Source organism: Carcharhinus amblyrhynchos, chromosome 1, assembly GCF_965287045.1.
Source record: "Carcharhinus amblyrhynchos chromosome 1, sCarAmb.v2.hapA, whole genome shotgun sequence".
NCBI lineage: Eukaryota > Metazoa > Chordata > Chondrichthyes > Carcharhiniformes > Carcharhinidae > Carcharhinus > Carcharhinus amblyrhynchos.
The window spans coordinates 174,905,468-174,931,863 of NC_137324.1; the positions used below are offsets into that span (position 1 = coordinate 174,905,468).

At 46.4% G+C, this 26,396-nt stretch overlaps 1 protein-coding gene across 1 annotated transcript; it reads right to left on the reverse strand.

Moving 5' to 3' along the window:
* Positions 1 to 1,629: 1,629 nt before the first annotated feature.
* LOC145350849 (hematopoietic prostaglandin D synthase-like) lies at positions 1,630 to 16,949 on the reverse strand. The gene is given in 8 exon segments (XM_080200219.1): positions 1,630 to 2,262; positions 4,790 to 4,864; positions 4,866 to 4,889; positions 7,151 to 7,249; positions 7,252 to 7,262; positions 7,392 to 7,484; positions 13,421 to 13,561; positions 16,763 to 16,949. Coding segments are annotated over 7 exon segments (600 nt in total). The 5' UTR covers positions 13,554 to 13,561; positions 16,763 to 16,949; the 3' UTR covers positions 1,630 to 2,097.
* Between the last annotated feature and the right edge of the window lie 9,447 nt (positions 16,950 to 26,396).

The window sequence follows — 26,396 nt, forward strand, 5'->3', positions numbered from 1 at the left end:
ACAGCATTCCATTAAAAACACCCGGATGTGACTGGATGAAAAGAACAACCTGACAGCATCTGTCCCATTTCACCCAAAGCAAAACAATGATTAAAATCATGTCTATATTTCTGAAAAAGATGTGATGTTGAAGCTTTTCATCTTGCACTCATCAGGACAGCTTTGCAAGAACATCGATAGTAAAAGGAGCAACAATTTACACTGCATGAAAAGAGAGTGCAGATTGGTTGGTTGGCAAGTGAGCTCTGTTTTGTAGAGTTTTGACATGGAGAATGCACTAGGAAACAGTTAACTGCCAAGCTGGTGTTTAAATTCAAACCAGATAGATTGACTCTTGTCAAGGCATTGCCATGGGGAACCGAACACAGATATATCCACACATTGCACCTTTCTTCAACTAAATTAAAGCTCAAGGACAGCCATTCCCTAGTTCATTCCCCCGGCAATGCCTTGGCCAATCAGGGTCGACCTGCCTGGTTTCAATTTAAACAAAAGCTTGATAGTTAACTGTTCCCTGGTACACTCTCTATGGCAACATGTCTACCAATCAGAGTCCACTTGCCAACCAATCAGCACTCTCTTCTCATGCAGTATAAATTGATCTCTCTACAGTGGTATTCTTGCAAAGCTGTCCTGATGAGTGCAAAATGAAAAGCTTCGACAGCATGCCTCTTTTCTTCAGCAATACTCAAGTTCTAAAAACCATCAGTTGCTTTTATTAACGTAAGGACAGGAGAAGGATATTCAATCCCTTGAACCTGTTCAGCCATTCGATAAGGTCACCTTTGTCCCATATCCCATACTTTAAGACAATGTGTTCCAGATTTCTACTCCCTTTTTTGTGAAAAAAATATTTGCTGAGTTCATCCCAGAACAGCCTAGCTTTAATTTTAAGTTCATGCTCCCTTTTCAGAGGGTTAATTTCTTTCTATCTACCCTATCACACTTGATAATCATTAAATATCTCCACTAGATCACCCTTTAATCTTTTCCTTTCCCTCAAGACTGTGTATGCATTATACTCCTTATATACCCATGATTGTACGGCCAAATTCCTCTCCAATTCGATTTTCAAGTTTGCTGACAGCACCACCGTGGTGGGTCGGATCTCAGACAATGACGAGACAGAGCACAGGAATGAAATAGAGAACCTGGTGAACTGGTGCGACAACAATAATCTCGCCCTCAATATGAAGGAGATTATCATCGACTTCAGGAAGTGTAAAGTAGAACATGCTCCTGTCTACATCAATGGGGATGAAGTAGGAAGGGTTGATAGCTTCAAGTTTTAAGGTGTCCAGATCACCAACAACCTGTCCTGGTATCCCCATGCCGACACTATACTTAAGAAAGCCCACCAATGCCTCTACTTTGTCAGAAGGCTAAGGAAATTTGGCATGCCAGCTACAACTCTCACTAACCTTTACAGATACACCATAGTAAGCGTTCTTTCTGGTTGTATCACAGCTTGGTACGGTTCCTACTCTGCTTAAGAATGCAAGGAACTACAAAAAGTCTTGAATGTAGGCCAATCCATCACACAAAGCAGTCTCCCATCCATTGACTCTGTCTACACTTCCCCCTGCCTCAGCAAAGCAACCAACATAATTAAGGACCCCATGCATACAAAAGTCTGAGGTCATGTACCAACTGACTCAAGAACTGCTTCTTCCCTACTCCCATCAGATTTTTGAATGGACCTACTTTGCATTAAGTTGATCCTTCTCTACACCCTAGCTATGGCTGGAACTCCACATTCTGCACTCTCTCATTTCCTCCTCTATGAGCAGTATGTTTCTCTCTATAGCTTGTGAGAAACAATACTTTTCACTGTATGTTAATACTTGTGGCAATAATAAATCAAAAATCAAATCAATTCAAGAGAAAACAAGTCTGGTCTATATGTCCTCCTCAGATAGGTTAAGGATAAATGGTTTAGAAATGAGAAACTTAAAAGTTAAATATTTTAAATCCATTATTACAGAACCAAGACTTATTAGAAAGTACAGTTTAAAGAATTATACTGTCGTTTAGAAAATACAATTCCATTTTATGAACTGTAACAAGTGCCTTTAAGCAAAAGTCAATGCTGTGATTTTACAGTGGCGTCTTCGGTCTCTGTTCTATCCAGGCTGCGATTTTAGGGAGAGATTCCACGCGTTCTTTCAAAGCTAACAATGTGGGATAGTTCTGCAAGATCCCAGCACTTAGGTTGGTGAGGGTGATGGAACAGACGGCCCAGTGAAAATCAGCCCAAGTAACCTAAAAACAAAAACACATTATTTTCAAAATGGCCGCATAGAGTTTCCTATAAACAATTGGTTTTATTTATTCATTCATGGGACATGGGCGTTGCTGGCTGGGTCAGCATTTATTCCCCTTCCCTATTCGCCCTTAGAGGGCAGTTGAGAGTCAACCATATTGCTGTGGGTCTGGAGACATATGTAGGCCAGACCAGATAAGGATGGCAGATTTCCTTCCCCAAAAGACATGATGTGGAAATGCCAGCGTTGGACTGGGGTGGGTACAGCAAGAAGTCTCAAAACACCAGGTTAAAGTCCAATTGGTTTATTTGGAATCATGAGCTTTCGGAGCGCTGCTCCTTCCTCAGGTGAGTGGAGTGGAGCGGACTTCACTCACTTGATGAAGGAGCAGTGCTCCGAAGCTCGTGATTCCAAATAAACCTGTTGGACTTCAACCTGGCGTTGTGAGACTTCTTACTGTCCCTAAAGAACATTAGTGAAACAGATGGGTTTTTCCAACAATTGGCAATGGTTTCATGATCATCAGTAGATTCTTAATTCCAATTAAATAAAAGCAAATTACTGCAGATGCTGGAATCTGAAACCAAAACAGAAATGCTGGAAAATCTCAGCGGGTCTGGCAGCATCTGTAAGGAGAGAAAAGAGCTGACGTTTTGAGTCCAGATGACCCTTTGTTAAAGCTGGTTCAGAGAAAGGTCCAGACAAAGGGTCAGCTGGATTCAAAAAATTGGCTCTTTTCTCTCCTTACAGATGCTGCCAGACCCGCTGAGATTTTCCAGCATTTTCTCTTTTGGTTTCTTAATTCCAGTTATTTCTTTAGTCCCAATAGTCACTTTCTTGCTAGGTGTGCCTGAGGAATGAGGCAGAAGGCTTAGGTGAAATGAATCCAGCTTAAAAGAAAATGATTATCCCCGCTGTGTGTAGTTTATCCTTTAGGCACCCTATTTTAAAGTTTTTGCTCCGTCTCTTAAGGATCGATGTTTCTCTCTCCCATCTCCCACAGGGATTGACTGCTCGCTCTCCAGTCACTGATGTGGTCATTCACAGGGAAACGTGAATTGCTAGATGAATTGAGAACAGGTTTGCCCTCTCAGTTGCTTGTTATGGAGGGGTCGTAACAATCAATCTCTATCCTTGAATCAGACAGACAGGAGGCAACAGAATTCCCAATGATGGAGCAGTTTGGGGAGCTACAGCTCCATCAAACATGTGATACATTACATGGTGTCACAACTTACTCATGTACTGTATGGTGGCACGGTGGCCCAGTGGTTAGCTCTGCTGTCTCACAGTGCCAGGGACCCGGTTTCATTTCCCAGCTTGTGGCACTGTCTGTTTGGAGTTTGTATGTTCTCCCCATGTCTGCGTGGGTTTCCTCTTGGCGCTCCGGTTTCCTCCCACAGTCCGATGATATGCAGGTTTAGGTGGATTGGCCATGCTAAATGTGTAAGGTTGCGGGGACAGGGTGGGTAAGAGATTGCATGCAGAGTGGCAGTGGGCCTCTCACCCCCCCCCCCTTACAGGCCCCAACCCCTGGCATTGCCACCACAGGCTCCACCCCAACAGGCCCCACAGCAGGGCATTGCCCAGGTACCAAGGTGGCACCGCCAGTCTGGCCCAAGAGGTACTCCTGCTTTGCAGGTGGCCAGTACAACTCTTCCCCCATTCATGGGGAGCAGGTGTTTTCCTCACCGGAGAGAACCTCTCTCCGCAAGGCCAAGGAGGCAAGCGAGCCTGGACATTGAGCACCAGGCTCACTAAATACAAGATTTTAATAAATTTAAATAAATTACTCAGCCTCTCGCCCATTTCCAGCAAGAGGCTCACTGCCCCTGAATTCCAGGTGTTGTAAAATCGTGCCAGTAGCGAAAACCGGCGCCTATCGCACTGGTCGCTTTATGCCCGGTTTTATGACATTTTCTTGCCACAAAACAGACATAAAACGGCTGTAAAGTTTTGCCCAAGGAGTGAAATGACCTCCTTCTGCATTGTATGGATTCTATGTATCCCAGAATAAGATGCATGAACCTAGATAATTGAATATTTGTAGATTATTAAGTGGGGCTGGTACATCACAGCAACACTCGCTGTGGGGAAGCTTCCCAGCCAAGGGTGGCCATTCAGTCCCTCTTGATATTCATAGAATCCCTACAGTGCAGGAAGAGACCATTTGGCCCATCGAACCAGCACTGACGATAATCCCACCCAGGCCTTTCTCCCCGTAATCACACATGTTTACCCTGCCAATCATTCTGATAGTTTATTTCATTAGCATCACAAGTAGGCTTACATTAACACTGCAATGAAGTTACTGTGAAAATCCCCCACACCCGGCACCTGTTCAGGTATACCGAGGAAGATTTAGCTTGGCCAACGCACCCTAACCAGCACGTCTTTCGGACTGTTGGAGGGAACCTGAAGGAAACCCCACACAGAGACAGGAAGAACATGCTGACTCCACACAGACATTCTCTACTATGAATCTCCCCGCACGCAAATTTTAAACTTCAATAAATGATACTCACTGAATCACCAACAAACCACATTCGGTCTCCCAGGAGCTCACTCAGACCATCCAGCAGCAAGGGGATGTTATTGGCGGAAGACATCTTCTGTAATCTTTTGCTGAGAAAGAGAAAGCCATTAGCTCTTGCAGAATAAACCAGTTCACTGAGTCTGTAAGTGTTTTGCAATAGCAACAGTTTAATACAAGCACTGCCTCCACCACCAATTGATGTTGGTGCTCTTCACAATGGGGACCATTTGGGGATCAGAGGTTTAGCTCAGGGGTCAAATAGGACAGTAAAAGTTACAAACATTCTGCTTGCATAAATACTAACAAATTTGGAGCAGGAGTAGGTAATTCAGTCCTTCGAACTTGCCCTGCTACTCAGTGAGAATTGTGGCCTCAACTCCACATTGCGACCTCCCCTTATAACTCTCTTGTTAGTCAAGAATCTATCTACCTCTCGCTTAAAAATAGACATGGGGCGGTACGGTGGCACAGTGGTTAGCATGACTGCTTCGCAGCGCCAGGGACCCGGGTTCAATTCCAGCCTCAGGTCACTGTCTGCATGGAGTTTGCACATTCTCCCCGTGTCTGCATGGGTTTCCTCCGTGTGTTCCAGTTTCCTCCCACAGTCCAAAGATGTGTGGGTTAAAGTTTATTTATTAGTGTCACAAGTCGGCTTACATTAACACCGCAACGAAGCTATTGTGAAAATCCTCTAGTCACCACACTGTTCGGGTACACTGAGGGAGAATTTAGCATGACCAATGTACCTAACCAGCACGTCTTTGGACTGTGGGAAGAAACTCGAGCACCAGAGGAAACCCACACAGACATGGGAGAATGTGCAGAATCCATATAGACAGCGACCCAAGCTGGGAATCGAACATAGATCCCTGGCGCTTGTGAGGCAGCACAGCGCTAACCCCCATGCCACCCCAATACTATATGAACTTAATGAATATTAATGAACTTGAGCCCTGTTTATTTCGGGATCATACAGCAGTGAGGAGTGCAAGCGCTCTGAAAGATATTCAAAACAGCACCACGAGCAGCGAAAATGTCAGAGGCTCGAAGACTTCAATATCCAGAATCTCTGAACAAACTATTCTGAAATAGCTCTGACCAAACAGAATTTCTTCTGATCTTTTTTTTGCCCCCCTCGCCCACTCCTCCATATCAAATTCTGCCTGGGACGCTATTTTGGAAGTTAAGATTGTAAGCGCTGAAGCTAAATGATTAGAAATGTGATATTGCCACACTTTCCGAGCTGCCTATGTTTTAAGAAGTTGCTGTGGAATTTGCTGCCTAGACTAAAAGATTATCACTGCAGATAGGAAAAAAACATGGACTTGTCACTTTCAAACAGGGAAGATAAAAGCCTCGTGTTTGTTTGGTGTGAGCAGAGATTCACATCCTCAGGATAATCCAAAGTACTGTACAGCCAATGAAATACTATTTGAAGTTTAGCCGCTGTTGTAATGTAGGAAATGTGGCAGCCAATTTGTGCTCAGTGAGATCCCACAAGCAGTCAAATGAAGGTGATCAGCTAAGCTGTTTTTAGATAATCGTCACAGAATCCCTGCAGTGCATCAGGAGGCCCATCGAGTCGGCACCGACTCTCTGACAGAAAATCCCACCCAGGCCCTAGCATAACCCCACACATTTACCATGGTTAGTCCATCCAATCTACACATCTTGGTACACTAAAAGACAGCTTAGCATGGCCAATCTACCTAAACTGTACATCTTCAATTCCAGCGAGGGTGACTGTGTGGAGTCTGCATGCTCTCTCCGTGTCTCCACGGGTTTCCTCCCGGGTGCTCTGATTTCGTCCCACAGTCCAAAGATGTGTAGGTTAGGTAGATTGTCCGTGTTAAATTCCCCCTTAGTGTCAAAGGTAAATACGTGGGCTACAGGGATAGGGCTTGGGTGGGACTGTTGTAGGTGCGGGCTCGATGGGCTGAATGGCCACCTTCTGGACTATTGGGATTCTATGATTCCCCATAGAGCAGTGGAGGCTGGGCCATTCAATATATCCAAGGGTCAGTTAGTCAGATTTTGGTTGACAAGGAAGATAAAGTTATGGGGACGGGCAGGAAAATGGAATTAAGGCTGCAATCAGATCAGCCATAATCTCACTGAATGGCAGAACAAGTTCGAGGGTGCGAATGGATTACTTTTGCTCCTATTTCTTTTGTTCTTAAGCAACACTCCCTCCATCATGTCAGGGTAAATGCTCAAGTCTCTGGGTTGGGGTTTGACCATCCACTAAGAGGAAGGAGTGTTATCCACTGAGCTACAGTACCATAAAAGCAAATCTTATCTCAAACCACAGGCACTTCTCCATCTTATAGTATCTGAAATTCAATCGTACTTTCACAGCCAGGTCTTTCTCGGTCCAGGGAAACATATTCATGAAGTCATTTATGGTGTCCACAATGGCGTCCACCTGAGCTTGTTCCAGGTTGCTTTTTTCCCCGCTATGCCTAAGAAAGAATTTTTAAAGAAAATGGATGGAAAAGTATAATTGTCAGGCTGGAAAAAAAAATCAACTCCCATTATGATCATATTGGCACAAGACATGCAATGAAATGAAGTGTTTTGGCGAACGTTACCTGTTTCTTTAGCCAAGTATCTTGCAATAGCTGTGCTCTGGTTGAGGACAGTATCATCCACTTTCAGGACTGGAATTTGTTTAAAAAGCAGAGCTGGAATGAGAATCGCAGAGTCTACATTAGTGAGAGAGTTAAGTCCAATCCCACCGTGGGTAATCATAGCATCCAGCATGACACCAGTCCTGCAGTCCAGCCAAGCCACCACTTTAAGTCGGATATAATAATCCCCAAACAGAGTTCTAATCTTTCTGCTCGTATATTTTGCTCAAATGGGGCAAGATCATCAATGGGGACAGGGTGGTGGAGCGGGGGGGGGGGGGGGCACTTTCCTAAAGTAACTCTAAGTGTCCAACAGCAGGAAGATGGGAGGTTTTGTCACCCATCTTTACAGCGAGCTGGGTCTCGGTTATATGTGGCTCTCTGTGCAATGCAGAGACTGTTGGGCAATTCATGCCAGTGTGGGGAGGGGCGCCTGGTTGGGGGGCAGGGTGCGGGGATGGGGGGAGGGGGGGGGGGAGGTGTGGTTGGGGGGGGGGATCTAAGCCCACCAGAGAGGCCGGCAGCAGAGAGCTCGGGGTGGTGGGGGGTGGGGGGGGGTGGGGTGGTGCCATTGACCACGCGCCCAATCTTCTGGCACACTCAGAGATCAGTTGGCATTCCAACAACCCCCCTCCCCTACCCCCCTCCCCATGGACATGGCCTTCCCCACCATGGGAATGGCTGCCCCACACCATCCCCCCCCACCCAATCACTGGCTCCCAAAATTGCCAGCCTCCTAATCGCCGGCCTCAAACCCCCCCACTCCCCCCAGCTTCTCCTCCAATCACCGGCCTCCCGATCACCGGCCCCACCACTAGACCCCCTCCCCCGATGCAGAGAGTCCCCCCCTTCCTTCCCCCTCCTACCTTCCCCCCAGCCCCACCCCCAGTCTGACCCCGATCCCAGTCCCTTGTCACTGCCTGGTGTCTGGTGGGCAGTGCGAGTGTGCCAGGCTGGCAGCTCCAAGATGCCTGGTGGGCAGTGCCAGGGTACCAGAACTGGATCAATTAAAAGAAGCTCCCGTGCCTAATTCAGGACCCCACTACAAAACGTGTCCGAATCTAGACGAACCATACAAATTCTGACTGGTTTCTCCAGTTCTACAGCTGCCTGTGAGGAGATCTATGGAGCCAGCTGAAGAAATTAGAGCAAATTTCACCACCCACCACCCACCGCCCCCCACCCCCCCCCCCCCACCACCCCCCCCCCCCCCCCCCCCACCCCACCATTTCCTTTCCTTTACTTTCTCTCTGACATTGCCCCACCTTCCAGAACCTACTGCTCATGTATCGGTTGCAAAGTTGATCCCAAACAATGCACAAGCTTCCAGTGAAAACCAACTCCCTGTAAATTTGTTGTGAATGTTTATTAAAATAAGATCTAACGCCAAATTTTTTGGCAGCCCATGTGCCCAGACTTCTTCTATACATACTTAAATCTCACTCGCAATATCTTTGTAGATCTGAACATGCAGTTGTTAAAACATTTTAAATTTCATGGCTTGTCTTAACAGCATCATTCTGGCAAGTCTACTGCAATTAATGCTTTATGCAATAATGGCTCTCACTGCGTACTTAATGCTTATCATATTTCACACCACAGTTAGCTGCTCAGTGCTGTCAAATGTTGTATGGTTTCAGCTTTATTTACTGCGACTGGTTCAGAGATAAACATTGGTCAAGACACAACATAAAATTCCCCTGACGCTCTTTAAATTAGTGTCATCGGATCACTGCCTGAGAGGGGAGGTGAGGTCTTAGCACTACACCTCATCTGCACTATGGCATTGCCAAAAGTGCTGCCCTCCCACAGTATTCTCCCCCCCACTCCCACTACAGTGGGGGTGGCACAGTGGTTAGTGCTGCTGCCTCACAGCATCAGGGACCTGGGTTTGATTCCCAGCTTGGGCCACTGTCTGTGTGGAGTTTGCATGTTCTCCCAGTGTCTGTGTGAGTTTCTTCTGGGTGCTCTGATTTTGCCTACAGTCTGACAGGCGTGCTGGTTAGGGTACATTGACCCGAACAGGCGCCGGAATGTGGCGACGAGGGGAATCTCACAGTAACTTCATTGCAGTGTTAATGTGAGCCTTACTTGTGATGAACAAATAAATTTTAACTTTTGCTTCACTGGAATATCAGCTTGGATATATGTCCCCAAATCTCTGGTGTGGGATTTGAACCCACAACCCTCTGACTCAGAGGCAAGAGTGCTAGGAACTGATCCACCGTCAACCAGCAAGAGATGCCAGATTAATTTTGTAATTCTTCTGAATGTTTGCTAGTTGATCACATTCAGGAGGCCATTCAGCCCATCAAGTCTACACTGCTTACAATCCCATCCAGGCCCTATTCCCGTAATCCTGCACTTTACCCTACTAATCCTCCTGACACTAGGGTCAATTTAGCATGGCCAATCAACCTAACCCACATGTCTTCGGACTGTGGGAGGAAATTGGAGCATCTGGAGGAAACCCACACAGACATGATAATGTGCAAACTCCACGCAGTGACCCGAGGCTAGAATTGAACCCAGGTCCATGGTGCTGTGAGGCAGCAGTGCTAACCACTGTGCCACCGTGCTGCCCAGTACAATGATGGCTGATCTCCAGTCAGCCTCAACTCCATTTTCCTGCCTGTTCACCATTACCCTTGAACCCATGACTAATTTTTAAAAATCTGTCTACCTCTCCCCTTAAATTCACTCAACAGTTCCCAGTATCCAACGCACTCTGGGGTAGTGAATTCCACAGACTCCTAACCCTTCGAGAGAAGTCATTTTCCTCACCGCTGCTTTAAATCTGCCACCCCTTATCCTAAAACTCTTATTCTAGATTACTCTACAAGAGGAGATATCCTCTCCATTTCTACTTTATCAACCGCCCTCCCCGTTACCATCTTGTACACCTCAATTAGATCGCTTCTCATTCTTCTAAACTCTAGGGAATATGGGCCTAAACTGCCTAATCTCTCTTCATCAGACAAACCCCTCACCTCTGGATTCGACCTAGTGAACTTCCTCTGAGCTGCCTCCAATGCCAGGTCATCCCTCCTTAGGTCAGCGGACCAAAACTATGCACAATATTCCAGGTGCAGCCTCACTAGGACAGCATGGTGGCACTGTGGTTAACACTGTTGCCTCACAGCATCAGAGACCTAGGTTCAATTCCCAGCTTGGGGCACTATTTGTATGGAGTTTGCACGTTCTCCCTGTGTCTGCATGGCTTTCCCCCAGATTCTCCCCACAGTCTGAAAGATGTGCTGGTTAGGTGCATTGGCCATGCTAAATTCTCCCTCAGTGTACCCGAACCAATGCCGGAGTGTGGCAACCATGGGATTTTCACAGTAACTTCATTGCAGTGTTAATGTAAACCTGCTTTTGACATTAATAAATAAACTTTTAAAGACAAGTGCCTTGTACAAGGGCAACAACACAAATAGTGGAAATAAGGCATACCAAGTGATTTAGACATAGTCTCATCTGCCTCTGTGATTTATATCACTCGAGATAAATCAAAAGGGGTTTTTAATGCAATTTATAATCCCACGTGTAAAGTGATTAGTTATGAAGTACTACGAATAAATCCAAAAGGGAAACACAGGTGATCAAGGCAAATAGCTGAGCGCTTTCAAAAGATGAGTGGACAAGTACATGAGAGAAAAGGATGGTGTAGGATGATGTTCTGCAAGGCTGAGATCAGGCAGATGGAATGAGAGGAACATTTTATTTCTGTCCTGTATATTCTATGTCATTCTGTGGAAAAAAAATGATGACTCGGCCAGAAGGGGCACTCAGCAAGCCAATCCTTTAGCCCTACCCCTTCACCACAGCCCTGAAATCACCCATGAATCAACATCCTTCTTCCAAACCGCACACTGCAACTTGATCGTACAATGTGGGCAGGATGAAAGGACCTCGCTCGGGTGAGATTTGTAACATCCTGCCCAAGGCCAACCGAGAATTCCGTTCTGCAAGCTTCGCCTGCCCCAATTCCAGGGAGGGCAAGGCAATAAAATTCCGGTCTATGTCTTGCATTCGTAAATTGCTGTTAACATAATAAAATATCTTAAGATTCTGCATTCTCAAACAAAATCTGGTGTCTGAGCCACAATAAGGAGATATTAGGGCAGGATAAGTAATTAGCTCGGAATGCCCTAGGAAGAGCTTGGTTCGAGAGATTTGTTTCAAGGAGGGTTTTTGATTTGAGTTGATTAGATTTATTGTTGTTACATGTGTTAGCATACAGTGAAAAGTATTGTTTCGTGCATGCAAGACAGACAAAACATACCATTCAGAGGGTGAGATTTTATGGCCCCACTCATCCCGAAACCATAAGATCCCTCCCGAGGTCAATGGACCTCCCCATGGTCCGACCTCGCCTGCTCTGATTCCCCTGGCAGAAGGGACGGTAAAACTCTGGCCATAGAGTACATCGGGGAGAAGGAAAGGAGAGGGTGCGGAATATGGAAACAGTTTAAGAGAGTTGGAGTTCAGTTTTAACAAGAGTAAAAGATAGAATTAGAGGGAGACAGCTCACAAGAAGGTGGGAAATTAGAGAGAAACAGAGAGATTTAGAAAAAGAATTTTGGAACTCATGGCAGCATTACCCTGGGTCTCTGGATTACTAGTCTGTTGACAATTTAAAACAAAAGGGCAGCATGGACAAGTTGGGACAAAGGGCCTGTTTCCATGCTGTAAACCTTGATGACTCTATGACAATACCACCATCCCACCACCTCCCCAGCATATGGGGTTAAACCTCAGCCAGAGTATTGTGTACATGTCTGGCACATCACATTTTAGGAAGTACTTAAATGCATTGGAGAGAGTGCAGAAGAGGTTTAAAAAGATGGACGGCAAACTTCTTTAGTGAGGATAGATTGGAGAGTTTGGGGCTGTTCACCATGAAGATGAGCAGGCTGAGAGGAGGTTTGATCAAGATGTTCAAAGTCATGAGGGGGATGCACAGAGTAGTTAAGAAGAAACTGCCCCTGCTCGTGAAAGGATTGAGGATGGGAGGGCTCAAATTTAAAGTGTTTGGCAAAAAAACCAAATGTGGTGATTAGAAAACCGAGGGATGACATTCTTCAAACGTGTGAGACCCCGAGGAGGCTTGACAGTGTCAATGGTCAGATGTTTTCACTGGTGGGGGAGACTCGAACAAGGGATCATCGCTACAAGATAAAGGGCTGGTCATCTAAAACTAGCGTAGAAATTTCTTCTCACAAAGGGTGATGGGTCTCTGGAATTCCCTGCTGCAAAGGGTGGTGGAGGTAGATAAATATCTAATAGATGGAGGAATAGAGGAGTACGGGGGAAATGGCAGAGAAAAGGAACTGAGGCCGGAATAGATTGGCTATGGTTGTATTTAATGGTGGAGCAGACTTGATTTAAAAAAAAACTTTTTTCACCCAGCAAGTAGTTGGGGTCTGGAATGCACTGCCTGGAAGTGTGTGGAGGCAGGTTCAAATGAGGCATTCAAGTTGACATTAGCTGGTTATAGGGGGAAAAGGCAGGGGAACGGCACACAGTCATTTGGAGAGCTGGTGCAGACACGAAGGACTGAATAACCTCCTTCTGCACCGTTACGATTCTCTGATACTCTTACTGAGCATTGGGGATAGCGATGAAAATTCTTATGTCTTGTTGGAACCCACAGGCAGCCCAGCAACACAACGGATCTGACAGCCTGTGAGGGGAGTTGTTTATTCTGGGATGTGAAAGCTTTCCAGCATTAACCTCATTTCCATTCTCCGACCAACAGAGAGATTGAAATTATTCAGCCCTCTGGCCCTGCCAAATTTTCAAGACAACATCTTATTCAACTCGTTTTCTTTCTGACACCAAATGACCCCATCCCAGGGCAAGGCAGGGCTGCACAGCGGAATCCAAACTCTCCTTCCATTCATGAGATGAAGCAAGGTAAAATTGTAAAAGTAGACAAAAGAGGATTTAACTGTTCCAATTGCCAATTTGCAATCGGCGCTACTTACATTTTTTTATATTGGGCCAATCTGCCATTTCAATCATGTTCTCTTCATACTTTATCCCACTGTACGCAAAAATATAGCGAGCAGTTTCAGCTCTCCCTCTTATTTTGAAGTAAGTCAGCTGGTAGTTTGACATGTTGCAACCTGTCAAGAGTCAAGCACATCATTCAAAAATAAACTCAGGTACAGCTCAGATTTATCTAATAACTCCTCTTGGTTCTTTGGAAAGAACACTGGCGGAACAGAACGAGGCACGTTTTCCAAATCCTATCTGGGCTTAGCCAAATTTATGTCAAGACTTTGGTTAATCTTAGAAGCAGTAACAAACATGAAAGGCTTCTTGTACAAAGAATTGCTGGATTTACATTGAACATGGACTAAAGATTGAATTCCCGTTCCGCCATGACCTTTCCCTAGCTTTGTAACCCCCTCCTTGGTGTGGCACGGTGGTTAGTGCTGCTGCCTCACAGAACCAGGGACCCAAGTTCAATTCCAGCCTCGGGTCACTGTCTGTGTGGAGTTTGCACGTTCTCCCCACGTCTGCATGGGTTTCCTCCAGGTGCTCTGGTTTCCTCCCAAGCTCCAAGATGTGCGGGTTAGGTTGGTTGGCTATGATAAATTACTCCCAGCGGGATTGGCAGGGTAAATGTGCAGGGTTATGGGAATAGGGCCTTAGTGGGATTGCGGTTGGTGCAGACTTGATGGGCCAAATGGCCTCCTTCTGAACTACAGGGATTATACAATACTATGAACCCTACAACCTGCCAAATACTGACCTCTCGATCTTCCTGAATCTCGCTCCTTCACTTAGTTCATGCCTTAGTTGGCCTAAGCTCTGCGCTTATAAGTTACTCCGCTTCCTTTTCTCACTCCTCATTTTGGATCCTTCTTAAAACTTACATTTTGACCAAGGTTTAGGTCACCTATCCTGATATTTCCTTGTGTGACCTGGTGTCAAATTTCTGATCGATATTCACTCCTGTGAACCTCTTTGAAGCATTCTTGCCTCATTAATGGGGCTATATAAATACAATTTGCCATTGATCAGTTGTGTTCGAGAATACGATGGTGCAGGCGATAGCCAGAATCTATCTAGTGAAGCAGATTGGTAAATAATATCAATTCGATAACAGCCATTGTGACCTTTCTGAGCCCGCATCTTCTAACACTATGCTACTCTGGGTCGATGGAACTTAGAAGAATGGGGGGTGGGGGGAGGTGGATCTCACTGAAACATATAGAATAATGAAAGGCCTGGATAGAGTGGACATGGAGAAGGTGTTTCCATTAGTACGAGAGACTAGGATCTGAGGGCACAGCCTCAGTGTAAAGGGACGACCATTTAGAACTGAGATGAGGAGGAATTTCTTCAGCCAGAGGTTGTGAATCTGTGGAATTCATTGTCACAGGAGGCTGTGGAAGCCAGGTCATCGAGTGTATTTAAGACAGAGATGGATAGGTTCTTGATTGGTAAAGGGATCAAAGTTTACAGGGAAAAGGTGGGAAAATTGGGTTGAGAAACTTAACAGCCATTATTGAATGGTGGAGCAGACTTGATGGGCCAAATGGCCTAATTCTGCTCCCTATATTTTGATAGCTTGTGTTACCAAATAAACCTGTTGGACTTTAACCTGATGTTGTGAGACTTCTTTACTCCCAGTCCAACGCCAGCATCTGCACGTCAATAAATTCTGGCCAGCCAGCGACACCCATGTCCCATGAATGAATGAAAAAAAGATCCTGCCCTCCAAATGGACCCTGCTCCATCTCTCTGTCACCTAGGGGTGCTGTCACAGCTGCCCTCCTGCCTGTTGCAGCCTTTGTGGGGGGTAGGTGACCCACTCCTCTGCCATCCCGGTCAGGGCGTGGCAACGCTCCATGACCAATGTGCCTCCACTTTGGACCCTCTCCGACATTGCCCAATAGAAAAGGCTTGATAAATTTTAGTTAGCTGATACGAAACTGCCTGCAACTTTAAATATTGAGTTAGTCTGGCTGTTTCACACTTCTTTATTCAACAGTGGACCACGGGCATTAGTCTGGGCCTGTGTTGACTACATTTCAAATCTTGGCATTGTATCATGTCAGTTTGGTTTTGTGACATCAGGACAGCATCAGTTCAATGTTTTTTGGGTACACACGGAATATAAATGAAGACAAACAAAAGTCATGCAAATAGCAACTCAGGGTGCCCAGAAGACATTTTAGATTTTCTCATTCATTAGCCTTTCATCTCAATGTATTATGAGGACAGGTCACACCAACCATTCCATTGAGTATAGAAGTTTAAGGAGTAATCCAACTGAGGTTCTTAAGTTGAGGGGTTGATAGGGGGGACAGAACGATTTACTCTGGTCAGAGTGCCCAGAATGAAGTTTAAAGTTTTAAAGCTTATTTATCGGTGTCACAGTTAGGCTTACATGAACACTATAATGAAGTTACTGTGAAAACCCCCTGGTCACCCCATCCTGGTGCCTGTTTGGACACACTAAGGGAGAATGTAGCGTGGCCAATGTGCCTGACCCGCACATCTTTCAGACTATGTGAGGAATCTGGAGCACCCGGAGGAAACCCATGCAGACATGGGGAGAATGTGCGAAACTCCCCATTGACAGTGACCCAAGCCAGAAATCGCAAGTGGGTCCCTGGCGCTGTGAGGCAGCAGTGCTGACCACTATGCCATCCTGCCGCCCTTAAGGTGCATTAACTTAACATTCAGGCCATTCAGAGGTGACCTTCAGTGGAAATCTGGAACTCTCTCCCTTAAAAAAAAACTGAAAAGGCTGGCGGTCCTGTGAAAATGGAGGCACTGTTAGGGGGAACATGGAACGAAGATAGAGTGAGAGTACAGATAACCAGGACCTGGTATGCAGGCTGAGAGGGGAGCTGGGTAGCCTCCTCCTGTTCCTAGGCTGCAAGTGTCAACCTTCGTTTCAGTGTGACAGCTAATTAAACAAAGCAGCTAGCCCAGAAAGAGAGCGCGAGAGTGAGAAGTTTCCCTGTCAGTCGTGGGGTTAATGAACGAGTTGCAGTTCAGGTCACGGAATTTGAACACAGAGAAACTGGCAAGAGAAAACTCAAAAGGCAGCTGATCCTGCGGACAATGGACTTTTCATCTTGGGGACTCAGTGTTTGCCCATTTACAGTGAAGAAGAGGTGGGGGGAAACCAACTATTCTGTCACCTTTTAAACCAAAGATCTGAGCTGGCCAGGAATAAAACTTTGAACCCAATTTGTCCTGGGCGAATGTACATCAACAGGGACTGAATTTCCCATTCACAACACCATGTAATGATTCTTGAATCCCATACTTACACTGTGTAAAAGTATTGAAAATACCCCTACCTTCTGTTGGATTTTAACCCTGGATGAAGTGCTGCTCTCAGTAAGAACGAGGAGTTTCTGCACTGTAGGTTCAGCTGGTGTTGCAACAGGAGGCGGGTTGAGGTATTATTCAGACAGCACCTTGCACAGAGAACACAAACTCGGTAAGATTAACCGGTATTCCCTGCTGGTCTTTAAGTGCTTTGCTCTCAAGTCAGTCAGTCAACGTATTTATTCCTGAGGTGAGGGGGGTGTTGGTGGAGGGGAGGAGCATGGCGTGACGAATAACTCCATCACATCACAGCAGAACAAGACAAACAAGTTATCTTACGGTGTTGGGGAATGACGTGCTATATTCCCAACTCACTTCATGGGGGATAGCTCCCCAGCAGCTGACCCTCACAGCATGTTACCCGGTAGGTGGGCTATTCTGAAATTAATTCTCAAATCCGCAACTTAAGATGAAATTGCCTGGGCTGAAGGAAGCAGTTGTCATAGAATCCTGACAGTGTAGAAGGAGTAAGAAGTCTCACAACACCAGGTTAAAGTCCAACTGGTTTATTTGATAGTAAATGCACAAGCTTTCGGAAACACTGTTCCTTCGTCAGGTGTGTGAAAAGTTTTGATCAGAGAAGGGCATATAAAGGCTAATCTGCCATTTACAACTAAGCTGCTAGGTTAGCTGTAAAGACTCGCATTCTAATCAGTATTCTGTAAACTGTGTGTGCCTTTGTATGTCCTCCTGTGATCAGAACTTTTCGCGCAGTTGACAAAGGAACAGCATTTCCGAAAGCTTGTGCGTTTACTATCAAATAAACCTGTTGGACTTTAACCTGGCGTTGTGAGACATCTTACTGTGTTTACCCCATGCCGGCATCTCCACATCATGACAACCAGTGTAGAAGGAGACCATGAGCCTGCATTGACAACAATTCCACCCGAGCTCTATCCCCATAATCCCACATATTTAGCCTGATAATCCGCTGCGCTATTGGGCCATCGACCATTTAAATGCCGCCATTTCAAGTCAAAGCGCTATGTGTGTGGGGAAGTCTGTCATACCCAGATTTTTAGAGTCGAAGAAACCGTAGTGCTCCAAGTCACAGTAAGGAACCAGGACAGGGTCGTGATAGATCTAACACAAGTTCAGGAGACTAGAAGTTCTCAAATGAGCATATGATAGATCTGGGGACAGAAGTTGAAAGTATTGAGCAGGAAGGTCAAGGGTAGGGGTCAGTCAGAGAGTTAGAAAAACAGTATCTGGAAATTGTGAGGAACAGGACTAGAAAAATGATTCCAATGCCTGCAACGGAAACAAAAGTCAGAGATTCACAATTCACTTCCATTGTTGTTACAGCGCCTAATGTCTCAAAAGGAGAGCACAAAACATACCTAAAACCAGATCCCCTTCATAGTAACAGGCAGCACGGTGGCACAGTGGTTAGCGCTGCTGTCTCACAGGTTCAATTCCAGCTTCCAGTCACTGTGTGGTGTTTGCACATTCTCCCTGTGTCTGCGTGGGTTTCCTCTGGGTACTCTGATTTCCTCCCACAGTCCAAAGATGTGCAGGTTAGGTGGATTGGCCATGGGGTTTGGCAGGGTGAATATGTGGGGTTACAGTGATAGGGCCTGGGTGGGATTGTTGTCGGTGCAGGCTCAATGGGCTGAAGGCCTCCTTCTGCACTGTAGGGATTCTATGATCCTAGCCCTATCTCAGTCTTAGGTCAAGATAGTGTTCAGGTGGACTATGATGATGCTTACTGTTCATAATAGCGGAAAGGAATGCTGTCCTCCTGGTGGAAAGGCATTGACTTAAATAAAAAGGTAAACTGGGCCAAGTTATTTATGGCAGAGATATTAAGTGTATGTATGACATAAGGAAGTGCTAACTGCGCACAAAAATGTGGCCCTTGAACAAGGAGAACCATAAATTAAATTAGGCATTACAAAGCCAATGGACAGTGTACAGCTGACAGAAAGGCTAAACCAGTGCCTTTTACACAGTTAGAAGCAGTATGTAAAGAGCTGGATGAATTTGAAGGAACAAGCACTGTTCAGAGGTAAAAAATTAAGAAGCGTGTCTCAGGATGAGAAATGATCCAACCAAGGTTCCTCTTACTGCATGGTCAAATGATGGGAATTGGTACATGTCAATTTCTTGGAGGTGGAGGGGAACTGTATCTTGTTTTTGTTGATACCTATGATCAGTGGATCAATGTTGAGTTTATGCCCAAATGCCACAAACGCCAGAACTATTGAGGTTTTCAAAAGTTGGTCTGCAACTTATGGGTTGCTAGAGCTCTTGCAATGAGATGATGGTCCACAGTTTAGGTGTGGCTCCTGCTCTGCCCAAGACCACAGGGAACTACAAAAGGTCGTGAATGTAGCCCAATCCATCACGCAAACCAGCCTCCCATCCATTGACACTCTCTGCACTTCCTGCTGCCTTGGCAAAGCAGCCAGCATAATTAAGGGCCCCACGCATCCCGGACATTCTCCTGTTACCGGACAACAAATTTTCTGATATTGGGTACACAATATGGAAGCAGACTAAAGCTGCACTCAGAACCTCCCCACTGAAGATCACAAGGGAACAGATCCAGACAAGCAGGCAGGAAGACATGGTTTTAAAATGCAAACGAGGGCTAGCACACAAAGGGAACCGGACAGGATGGCACCTACAGAAACTAAATTAAAAGTACACCATCTAATCAAATCAGCAGATCTGATCTAATCAAGTAAACCTCTATGGAGACACCTGACGATTAGCATAGCTAAGGAAGCCTCCCAGGCCTCACAGACTTCCTGAAATCAGCCAAATACCCGTTGTTCAAACCCCGGAGACCATTGATAAACCCATCAGACAGAAACGATTAACACACACTTAAAAACATCGTTACGATACTTGAAAACATCGAAACAGAATGGTCAGAGTCAAATACTGTAAACAAAACATTAACATTTGAATCATACAATGTGTCAAAGTTCGAGTATAACTGTAGCCCATTGCGGCGGGTCTTTAGAGTGCTTTCGGGACAGTTCTGTTTGTATGTCCTGACTGCACCTCCGTCGATGCTAAAATAAAGCTGTACCGCTGTTGAACCTGACTCTGAGTCCGCAGTGGTCGTGTTCGCCCACTCGCGCTAAGAATTGGGGGCTCGTCCGGGATCACGATCGTCGCTGGAACGCCGCCTCCTGGCACTGGGTGAGTATCTTTACTCATTTCATCAAATCCACGGGATACCAGTATCCCAGTGCCAGAGCGGCGTTTCATGGCTGCCGCGATCTGAACTTGTGAACAGGGTCCGTTCGATCGCTGTACAGCGGTAACGCGGGGGCTTAAGCTCCTTTTTGGGCGGGAGGCTGGGGTCGCGAACTGTGACTGATGGTGTTATTTTTGCATTCCGCTGACCCCCGACAAACAAGCCCGACCACAGGCTGACTGCCCGCTGGGGACCCGACAGGACACGTGCTAGCGGTTATAGAGCAGGGGCGTCGCCCTGGGAATAGTGGTTAAGGAGGACGTCCAAGGTTTCGGGCCACTGGGATCGGACTCTCGGAGTTCGGTACACGTCCGGGCGCTGCAAGTCGGGAAGGACCTCTGCAGGCGCGAAAGATCGGGCCACGGGGGGCAAATTCCGCGAGGAGTTTGCTACATGTCCGGGCGCTACTAAGTCTGGAGCCTCTGTGAGTGCCTTGAACACTACAAGCAGGAAACCTCTGGTAGCGCGAATAAACGATTACATGCCGGGGGACTCTGACCCGGGGCCGACTACACGCCTGCCCGCACCCAGGTCCGGGTGGCTCCCAAGGAGATAGGGAAACGGCTGGCCCCTGCGAGTCGACTTAGCGCTAAGAGTTTGGTTAGGAGAAGCGGCCCCAGCCCCTATAGTCGGTAGTCTCTCCCCTGCGGCCCCTGCGGACAGGCTGTACAGAGCTCACCTGCCTCTGAGAGCAGCAATCTCCCCGTTACACGCAGGCCGGGCTCTGCGTGTTGCCACTGAAGGTTTAAACACACTGACAGTGGGAACACCAAATCGTAACCCAGCCAGAGACACCCACACAAGTATCTGTGAGAAACACCTGAGTCAGGATTAGTATACCACTGGTCCTCGATAAGAAACCCGACATAGGTAGCAATAATACCATCTTTGAATGGGGACCAAGAAGGGTCCCTCACCCGCTATCTAACAGATAAAAACAAGAATCTAATTAAAAACATGGTGAAGGTCATGTGGAATGCATGTTGGAAGCTTTCATGTGTGTCTGTGCGTGTTTGATAAAGTGGTTGTATTGATGTTTTTGTTTTGTTGTTTAATGTTTAAATGTTCTCTCCCTAATTGTGATTTTACAGCAGTGAGTTTGATACAGGGTTTAAATACAAATTGGGAATTGGATTGGATTAAATTGGAATAGATTCTTGGAATTTTCTTAGCCTTTCGAGTATAATCAATGGCCATGATTGTGCTTAAAAGGTGTAGAATTTAAATCATATACAAATATGTGGGATTCAGGGATACTGGGTCCCCAGTGAAAATGTGAGTGTGGCCTCGTAAGGATCCCACCCCTACACATACAACGGCCAGTCCACACTCCCCACAAACAGTGCCCCATAAAGCCCGAGGCACTGTCAGCCACTGAGGAAAATTGTCCAGGCTTTGGTCACCCGGGGGTATCCTAAGATCCACAGTGTCCGAACACCAACTCCCCGATGTGGCCAGTCCGTAAGCCAGAGGGAAGCTACCGACTGACCATAGATTACAACTGCGCTCACGTGCTTTGTCTGCTCTGGGATGTGTTGCTTGTTCAGTTGTGGAGTTTCCCTGCTGCTCTCCGTGTGGCCCCCCTCCTGTCTTCCTTCTGCAGTGCTCGTTCTTACCGAGGCGTGAGCCTTGCTTTCCTTCACCAGAGAGGTTCAATCCAGGTAGCGGCGACTGTTTGTTTCTCAGACTTGGGCCGGTTCGATTTCTGTGCCCCTTTTAACCGTTTCTGAGCTGCCTCGTGCCCTTCTTAGTTCTGCACTAATCTCCAAGGAGAGGAAGAAACCTCCTGTCCCTGGCTTTTCCCATCTCGCTCACCTTCCTCAGGGTCACAGCCTCGCCTTCTGACAATTCAAAATGTGGGCTTTCAGAAGGGCGTGTAATTTAAACACAAGAACCCCACGTTCCAGCAGTTATGAAAAATTAATCGATAGGACAATGATTTTGCACCTCTCAGCCCCCCTCCCCCCTCCCCAACTGGTTCATTATTGGCTTAAATAGATCTTAAACTGAGTCACTCACCAATCATGCTGAAATCCCTCCCCCACCACATCCACAAATATCAAATCCTTAGCTTCGGGGCAAGATAACATGCCATGACTTGGAGCAGTCGTCCATATTTGGTGCTGCCAGACTGTTAACTTTAACAGCCCAGCGTTTCCACAATGATAAACTATTGGGATTAAAGCCTTGACATTTAAAACTCGCTGTCTAGCACGCACTGTGCTCTGCAGCAGACCTCATGTTTTAGCCTCACGCCCAGGCCTTCTGGATGTGCCGTCTTATTTCCCCCTTTGGTAACTGGTTGGTGGAGACCATTTCCAGGAATACTTGAGTCAGGGTGTTTCCTGCGCTGCATCTGGACATGTCCAGAGGTGCTGCCCGTGTGTAATCGTTAAGGTGTAGTTTGGCTTCAGCGAGTAGCCCATCTCCCCTTCATTCAGAGACTTGTGTATCTCGAGGATTTGAATGCCAAAGCTGTGGCTCTGCACCCCAATGTATTTTGGGGGAAGGGGATTGGCTGCATTAAAAGTCTGCTAGGCGCTAGTTGAAGGAGTTGACGCCCTCCCTAACAAGTACAGTTTATGTTACCACAAGCCACATCAAGTGGACATTTGTTAACTGACAAACCTGTGCAGTCGCACTGACCCGCTGAGCACAGTGACCACACTAGAACAATAAGCAGTTGGAAGTGAACAAGCCATTCCGTCACCTCCTCGCAATAAATATATTGTCTGCCAAGATAGCGAGTCAGGATTTTGTTTGGGCACTCTGTACCACCTACACGCAGCTGACGTTTCCTTTACCCATTGTGTATGAAGTATAACAAATTGGAACGATTTGGTGACTTCCTGCGACGTTCAGTGATCGCCATTCTGTGAATAACTGCACCCTGAAGACTCATGCTTGCAAACTTCCCCTCTGGCCAGGTTATGTTCTCCTCCTCCTCCCCCTCACTTCCTGCCACTGTCAGTCCACAGACACAAAGGGCCATCAGTCGCTCTGTAAATAAATGTTTGCGCCCCTAACTTTACCCCCATCCCGCCGTGGTCGCCTCTGTTAGGTTCACTTTTGTCTTGATCTCGTACCTTGCGAATAGGCACACTGGCAATAGTGGGCGCATATTTTATTTTACGATGTAGGGAGAGGGAGATTATTGGAATGGCGTGTGTGTGTGTGTGTGTGTGTGTAGGCGAGTGGCATTCTTTAAAACTCCCCCCCACTTCTTTTTCCAGAGGCACCTGATCCCACAGCAAGTTTAGAATTTGTCCCTGGTTTGATGAATTCTGTGACTATTAGTTGCAAGGAAAGCATGGAATTACCAGGAGATGTTGTTGAATTGGGAGGGAATGAATGTTTTAAGGAATCTTAGCACTGTATACAGTCACACCCAAGTTGTCCTTTGTTTTTTTTTGAAAAGGAGGAAGTTTGCAGGGTGTCTTACAGAATTTTGAGAGAAAGGAACTATGTTCTCTCGACTTACTAGGAAAATGTAAATTAACTGGCAAGATGGAAAATTGATGAGAGAAATCTAAGGTTGAGCTAATAATTTGAGTAGTTTTGTGTGTTTGTGTGATCCTGCGGCTGGTCGAATGTAAGTGATCGTTGCTGCATTAAGTTAAGAGCAGAGTTGTTAAAGGTCTGTTTGTTTTGTGGAATATTTGTTACACAATGCTTTACACTTTAACTTCAAAGGGGTGGTTCACGACTACATGATGGCCTGGGAAAGGTGTGGGTTCATGATTGCTGGGGGTTGGGGGGGGGCCACATATAGCATGAGAATATAAACTATAGAAGCCCAGCAGAGGGTGAGGACTGCAGAACAGGAGGGGAATCAACCAGCAGACGCTGCCACTGAGGCTACAGCTGGGGAAGCCCTCCTGCACACAACTTCTACCACAACATCTCCCCTGGAAGAGGTGGACATTTGTAAGCTTCAGGGTAATACAAGCCCAGATGAGGTGGCACAGTGGGAACAGGCAGGGGCATCCAGGGACAAAGATGGAGTGTGGCACAGAGGGCACCAAGTAGCAGCCCCCTCATTTATACACACCGAACTACTCCGACCAGGGGTCACACTTTACGGGCAGAATAATGAAACAAGCTTGCAAAACCCTGGGACTCCGACAGCAATTCCATATCCCGTACCGCCCTCAGAGTTCTGGGATGGTCAAGCGAATGAACCGCACACTTAAAAATGCGATCGCGAAGCCAATCGCTGAGACAGGTCAGGGGTGGGTAGATGTCCCTCCCTGCATCTTGATGCGCCTACGGGCCACCCCAGGTTGCACCGTAGGACTCACACCATTCGAATTAATGACGGGGAGGGCAATGAGACTCCCAGGAAACGTAGCTGTAGGAGAAGAAGAAATGGCACCCCTCCGGGATAAAATGGAAAGGTATGTGCAAAACAGCTGGACCAGCAACTCAGAGAGTTGCCCCACGCAGCCAGAGACCAACAAGCTATGAGGGACCAGGCTAGCAAGCAGGACATCAGTCACACCACCACACTCCCCCGAGTAGGGGACAAAGTCCTCATCCGAGTTGCTCCCGACCAAACAGGATTTTCACCAAAATGGATAGGACCCCATGAGATTATCCTCACCAGCGACACATGTGCCTGTGTTGATACCAAAGGGAAAGGCCGCTGGAAACACTGGTCACTGTTAAAGGCATATCACCCGGGGGGGGGGAGACAGGACAACTGACCGCAGGGACGAGGATAATCCGACGATACAAAACAGGCCACGCATCGACCCCTAACTAACCACCTGTATCCACACAGCGGAGGCCGAGCTAACAACCTTCATTTGAGATGTCGTTGGAGTTTAGAAGGATGAGGGGGGATCTTATAGAGACATATAAGATAATGAAGGGCATGGATAGAGTAGAGGTAGAGAGATTCTTCCCGCTCAGAAAGGACAGCAGGACTAGGGGGCACAGCCTCAAGATAAGGGGGGGTGCAATTTAGAACGGAGTTGAGGAGGAACTTCTTCACTCAAAGGGTGGTGAATCTCTGGAATTCTCTGCCTGTTGAAGTGGTGGAGGCTGCCTCGCTAAATATATTTAAGTCACAGGTAGATAGGTTTTTGACAGACAAGGGAATTAAGGGTTATGGGGAGAAAGCGGGAAAGTGGAACTGATCCACTTCAGATCAGCCATGATCTTATTGAATGGCGGGGCAGGCTCGAAGGGCTAGATGGCCTACTCCTGCTCCTATTTCTTATGTTCTTATGAACGGTATGCTCTGTCTGTATAGCGTGCAAGAAACAATACTTTTTACTGTATGTTAATATATGTTACATTAATAAATCAAATCAAATCAAATCGAGAAGAGTTTGAAATAGTTCTGAGTAAAAATGGATTCAAACACACCACAGTACCCAACGCCACATCACCCAGCATTGAATGGTACTGCAGAAAGAAGTGTGCAGATTGTGAAGAGACATTTATAATGGCACTTGCTGGATGTCAAACTCAGTAGTAACTTTTCTTTGACATGAGCTTGAAAATGTTCTGTTTCCTTAGCATACAGGATAGCTTGGCAGCACACCACAAGTTTCCCAACTTACGAGTTAGCATTTAAACACATTTCACAAGTTCAGAAGACGTTGAAGCAGAATTTGGCCATTCGGCCCATCGAGTCCGGACTGCCATTCGACCACAGCCGATGTGCTTCTCATCCCCATTTTCCTCCCTTCTACCCATTACCCATTACCAATTAAAAGAAAAAGCTTAAGCCTCATATTAACAGAAAAGCAAGAGAAAAAGCAAAACAAAGCGGAGATAGGCCATGATACACCAGGTATGAACTTTGGAGAATTCAGTACTGGTAAGCAGGCCATGTTGAAAAATCACCAAAATGATAAACAGAAGTATGTGTCTGCAGTCCTTGTAAAGTCATGAGGTGCATTCACAATCTGTTGAAGATTGAAGAGAGACTCCGTCAGTGTCATGTAGATAATTTGCTTAAAAGAGGAAAATAAGTCTTGGATTAAAATTAATAAGTCAATGTCACAATCACAACCATTTGTCAAAATTAAAGTTTAGGGTTGACACCTGTCATGAGGCGGCCCTTGTTCTGGCACAATGGTTAGCACTGCTACCTCACAGTGCTAGGGAGCAGGTTTCAATCCCAGCTTTGGGTCACTGTCTGCATGGAGCTTGCACGTTCTCCCTTTGCATCTGCAAGGGTTTCCTCCGGGTGCTCTGGTTTACTCCCACACTCCAAAGACTTATTATTGTCACATGTATTGAGATACAGTGAGAAGTATTGTTTCTTTCGTGCTATACGGACAAAACACACCGTACATATGGACAAAGGAAAGGAGAGGGTGTAGAATGTGGTGCTGCAGTCATGGCAAGGGCGTAGAGAAGGATCAAATTAATATGAG